This window comes from Triticum urartu, chromosome 2, assembly GCF_003073215.2.
Source record: "Triticum urartu cultivar G1812 chromosome 2, Tu2.1, whole genome shotgun sequence".
NCBI classification, from domain to species: Eukaryota; Viridiplantae; Streptophyta; class Magnoliopsida; order Poales; family Poaceae; genus Triticum; species Triticum urartu.
This window is the reverse complement of record NC_053023.1, coordinates 74013485-74019070: the sequence shown is the minus strand read 5'-3', so window position 1 is coordinate 74019070 and position 5586 is coordinate 74013485. Positions and strand designations below refer to the sequence as shown.

The 5586-nt window shown below is 48.2% G+C and overlaps 1 protein-coding gene across 1 annotated transcript; it reads right to left on the bottom strand.

Moving 5' to 3' along the window:
- Positions 1 to 3196: 3196 nt before the first annotated feature.
- LOC125541088 (3-oxoacyl-[acyl-carrier-protein] synthase I, chloroplastic-like) lies at positions 3197 to 5586 on the bottom strand. The gene is made up of 6 exons (XM_048704574.1): positions 4721 to 5586; positions 3985 to 4158; positions 3756 to 3869; positions 3547 to 3648; positions 3361 to 3430; positions 3197 to 3264 (listed from the first exon to the last, which is right to left on the bottom strand). The coding sequence occupies exons 1-6, from the start codon at positions 5582 to 5584 to the stop codon at positions 3197 to 3199; spliced, it is 1392 nt and encodes a 463-aa protein (XP_048560531.1). The 5' UTR covers positions 5585 to 5586.

Sequence of the window (5586 nt, the reverse complement as noted above, 5' to 3'; positions counted from 1 at the left end):
GGCCCGCGGGAGGGAGGTTTTGGGTATACGTCGGCGGCAACATCACGCTAAGAAGTACGTGTCCGCCTTCGTTGCTGACGGGCCTCGACACGCCAGGTTCCGAGAATTCCGGGTACAATATGAATGTCGTGACAAAGTGCCTTGTTATATCGCGTCGGTCGCCCGATCTGGGCAGCCGACCGGCAACCTCCGCAGCCGTCGGCTGTACTTATGCGTAGCCGTCCGATAAGAGCCGTCCGTGTCCAATATCTCATATTCCTCTCCTGCAGCTTTCTCCGCGCGCAGCTGCATCTCTGCCCCTCGCCTTGCACTCACGGCGACGAGCTCGTTGCACATCGCTAGCGGCATCCCCAATGTCACGCTCCCAGCACACACCACAGGTGAGACCACGATAGTCCGTGTCGCAGCTCGCCGCGTGTTCCGTCACAATGCCGGTGAGGAACGCTCGCAGCATTGGGTGTCGCCATTCGCAGCATCGACCTTGGATCACCGCAGCCACTGGACCTAGCAACACTGTTGTGTCCGTCGATGCTCCAGCCCCGCTTGTTCGTGGCACCACCACGCATCGTTTCTAGTCACAGCGCCAACCCGAGCCAGTTGCAGCATAGTCGACGCACCCCTACTCCCATTACAGCAGCGCCGTAGACCCATCATAGCTCCCGGGTACATCGATCACAGCACCGGCCAATGTCGGCACTCGCGAAGCCTCTTGGAGGCCAAAGGGGGTCATGAACCCCCTTCCAAAAGTGAAAAACAAAATTTATTACTAAGCATTATGGTCCAAAACATGAATATACAACTTTCCTCGCCATCCTAATGCTGCGATACACCTCTCAGCCTTTGACGCTCGTCTCTCCTACCAAGTAGAAAGAAATTATGTCTCCAGCCTCTCGCTCCATAGAAATTTGATTTCTACACCATGTCCCAATTCTTCAATCATGTTTCTCCACTGTAGACTTCTCCCCTTTCCCGACTGCTCCATCGAGGCTCCAATTTCCAACAAACCATCACGCCGGTTGCTTGCTGCTGCTCCTGCATATGCACGCAACAGTTGCTCCCTCCCCATGTTGCTGCTGTGCTGCGCGCCACGGCCGAAACCTAAAGTAACGACAACCGATGAGCTGAAAGTGAACTCCTACATGTCAATTTTGATTGCCACGTAAAGATGACTCACATGTTCTAATTGATGGCCCATGGGGGTTAACATGTTGTATAAACTAAAGGAACATGATTCGGATCATCAGATGAACCAACATATTCCGGTTATATCAATTAAGAAAACTTGATTCTGGTAAGTAGAAATGATTATTCAATTATTGTTTCTGGTAACAATTTTTTAAATTCTTTTACGTTGGGTACACGCCTATTTTTGACTTTTCATGCACATTTTTTTTCTAGTTTGGAAATTTTGGCCCCCCTTAGTTGCTCGTCGTCACACTCCGCCACTAAATGTCGGTTGCAGCATCCTCATCTTTGTCGTGTGGCCCATTATAACACTGGTCTCAGCTCTTGGTGTTATTGTTCCAGCTTCCCATGCGCTGGTCATAGCACAGGCCTGGTCGCTGGCGGTGCTTGGGCATGGTCCTGGTACATGCATGTGCATTGTCCGCTAAGGACATGTTTGGTTGTTAGTATTCAGCTCATATAGGTCCTGCAGATGCAAAATGCGTGTGCTTGGGTTTCCTAGGTTGCACCAAAATCTTGGCCCACACGGTTCTCAATGCAGACCCCATTCTGGCTAAGGAGGAATATCCGAATCAGTCATTTCCTTAGAGCCATGCTCCAGTAGGCGCAATGTGGCACATGTCTGCACGCATTGGGAAGCGTAGGAGATGAGACACTTCGTCCTAAACCCACATCTCCATTCTCATCACCACTGCAAACCCTCATTCTCTCACCCTCTTCGTTCCATCGATGGTCGCCATTGCTCCACTACCACCCCCTCCCCCCAAATTCATGTCCACCTACAAGAGTACTCACCTTTGATAGCTTGCCGACATTGAGTTGAGGCAAGGGAGCCTTGGACCTGGGAAGTTGGGGAAGTTGGAAGCTGATGAAGGCAACACCTGCCTTCTGCACCCGGACGAGCTGAGTATGTATTGAGTCCTCATCGATGGTGGGCACTTCTACTGCGAGGGTGGGACTAAGACTGTGGCGGCAGGCACTTCTGTTGCGGGAATTTCGATGCTCGTCGCGACGACCGCATCGAAAGCGGCGGGCCTTCCTGTTCGGCTTCAGCGGCTACAATTCTTCCAATTGTCAAATAGTGTATTTTTTTAGCGACCACATATTGAAAGGCCTCTACTGTGCCAATTTTAATTTTATGAATGAAGGGCAAAATGTATAGTATGAAGTTACATGTAAGGAATGGTTGATGGAACGGAGAGTAGCAAGAGAAAGATGTGACCGACCGTTTGTTGTGGTGCTATTACAAACCATACTCATTGTATACACAAGAGTAGCAAGAGAAACGACGCACATGGTGGCCAAAACGGATGGGGCAAAATAATTAGCTTTCATGTTTATAGCTATGTGGTGAAAACTAAATATATGTTGTCCTCGATGCATTTTCAAATAGAACAATTGATGCACATATAATTTGCTTGTTCCATTGCAATGCACCACGTCAAACTTCATACATCGATATAAGCTCCAAAGGTGGATGCATTTTTGCAACAAACTTCATCATTTGAAAGCAGCCGAGATCACGTTCTGTAGAACGACATGCAGTTCAAGAAGTTAAAAATGGAACCTTAAGTGCATGAAATCTTGCACATATATGCAGTCCACGTGATCCAAAACAAAAGTCTGGATGAATGTACTTGATACAACAAGACACCGCCCTCGGAACTCACGGCTTTTGTAATTTCTCAGAAGTTGCCTCCATGTTGCTTCACCTTTCTTGCCAACATAATGTCCAACATATTGGTCAAACAACACTTATTGTTGAACGGACAGTTTCCCCCCGATAAATGTCACTTTTATTAACTCAAAACGTCTCATCAGGCGGTACAAGCATAAAAAGCATATACTCGTCCTCTACATAACTGGCATAAAGTCATACAAGATCATAACCATGCCTAAGACGAAATGGGTGGTGAAAAGTCTACTCGAAAGACCATACCATCATTGTGGGCTAAAACATATTCGTGGCCGCCTGCCCTAATCGCATACACCGCAATAAATAGAACACACATTAGGACTTAAATGGCGCAAATACCACCACTGAATTTTGTCCTCCGAATCCAAATGAATTGGAGATACCTGCATTTTATGTAAAGGGTAGAAAGAAATGAGTAAGGAGTGTATAGGGTGTGCCCCGTTCCATTTGTATTTTGCATTTGAATACATATTACTCACCAACGTGTACTTCATGCTGTTGCTTTACACTACGCACCGTGTTAAATTGATCAACTTCCGGCTCTGGGTTCTGTAATTTACAAAGATTCCAATTGCTAGTAACATGTAATCATACATTGCACTTGTAATGCAATTTGAACATACGTACAAAATGACATACTATTTCGAACATAAATAAGTACTTACAAATTGGTTTATAGTAGGATGCACCCATCCGGTGGTTATTGCTTTGATGGTAGCGATGGCCTCCAAACCGCCCGCTGCACCTAGGGAATGCCCTATCATTGACTAGAAAAAAAAAGAGGTTTCACTCATCAGAAAGAAACATACATCCAAATGAATTCCAAATGAATTATACAAATGTCTTTGAAGCTTCCAAGATTAAAAAAATGGACCTTGGTTGCGTTCAGTTTAATCCGAGATGGGTCCTTGAAAACTTGCTTCAAAGCATTCACCTCTGCAAGATCTCCAGCGGGGGTTGAGGTTGCATGAGCATTTATGTAATTGACCTGCGGTGAAACATTTAATTTACAATTCATGACCCAACTTGGAAGTAATTACCAAATGGTGATCGAGATTAATACACAATTTCAAATGGTAGAAACTAAAACATATGATCGTCACCTCCTCTGGTGTGACGCCTGCGTTTTCAAGGCTCTGCCTGATGCACACCGACACGCCGCAGCCATCTGGTCTCGGATTAGTCATGTGGTAAGCGTCGCTGTTTACGGCGCCTCCCAAGTACTCCGCCAGAATCGGAGCGTCGCGTCTCATTGCATGCTCGAGGCTTTCCATGACCTGCATTTTTATTTCAAAATGATCATTAGCGAATAGTAAGAAGAAAAAGTAATGATGTTTGTATAACACTTATGCCCCAAAGATGCAAAATAGAATCCGGGATTCCAAATAATAAATAGAAAATATTTCATTGATCTAAGAAGAAGAATCTATTGCTAAAGAAAATCTGAAAAATAGATGTATATATAGGTGTGACCATTGTAGATCATTCTATTTGAACTGCAACAAAAAAGATAAATAACTGGATCTAAAATAGTTCTACAACATTCTGCTATTATATATCCATAACTTTACCTTTTATGCCGCTTATAATTTTGCCTAGGACACACCTACATCTGCTTTAGCAAAATCGATTCAGATTTCAACTTTGACCAAATATTGACCGAACAAAAGATAAGTTCCATCTTATAAGATTATACAATTGGATTTTACATTAAAATAAATATTTAATAGTATACGATTTACAATAAATAATTTATATTATACAGTGTTATTAAATTAATAGTCACAAGAGGTTTCTTCAACTTCAGAAAAAGGGGGGAGAGGGGAGTATCGAATATACCAGTATTCCGGCTCCTTCGCCCATGACAAAGCCATCGCGGTCCTTGTCCCACGGCCTCGACGCCGTGCCGGGGTCGTCGTTCCTCTGCGACAGCGCTCTGCACGCCACGAACCCACCGAGCCCTATTGGAATGATGGCGGCTTCGGTGCCACCGGCGACCATGACGTCGGCTCGGCCCAACCGGATCTGGTCGGCGGCGCTGTGGAAGCAGTGGTTGGAGGTGGCACATGCCGTGGAGATCGAGTAGTTAGGGCCCCGGAAGCCGACGGCCGCGTCCATGGCGATCATGGCGGAGCTCGTGTTGGTGATGGCGTGCGGGATGCAGAAGGGAGATATCTTCCTGTACCCCTTGGTCACGAGGTTCTCGACGCCGTCGGAGAAGGCCGTGATGCCGCCCATGCCGGACCCGACGATCACGCCGGCACGTTCTTTGTCGACCTTCTCCATGGCGCTGGACCCGGCGGCGAGGCAGGCGGACTCGAGGGCCTTCTTGGAGGCGACGAGGGCGTAGCGGTGGCAGTCGTCGAGGCGGCGGTCGAGCTTGGCGTCGACGTAGCCCTCGGAGGAGAAGCCGCGGATCTGGGCGGCGAAGCGGGTGGGGAACCCGGAGGCGTCGAAGCTGTCGATGGCGCCGACGCCGCTCTCCCCGGCGAGGAGCCGGGCATAGTACGCGTCCACGTCGTTCCCGAACACGGACACCACGGCCATCCCCGTGATCACCACCCGCTTCCTCGGGTCGGTCTCCCGCCGAGGCGCCGACGGTGACGACGCCGAGGCGCGCACGGAGAGGCGGGATGGCCGCCGCCGCGGCTGCGCGCACCAGGGCGCGGCGGCGGCGGCATTGGGGAGAAGCAGGTTTTGCATGG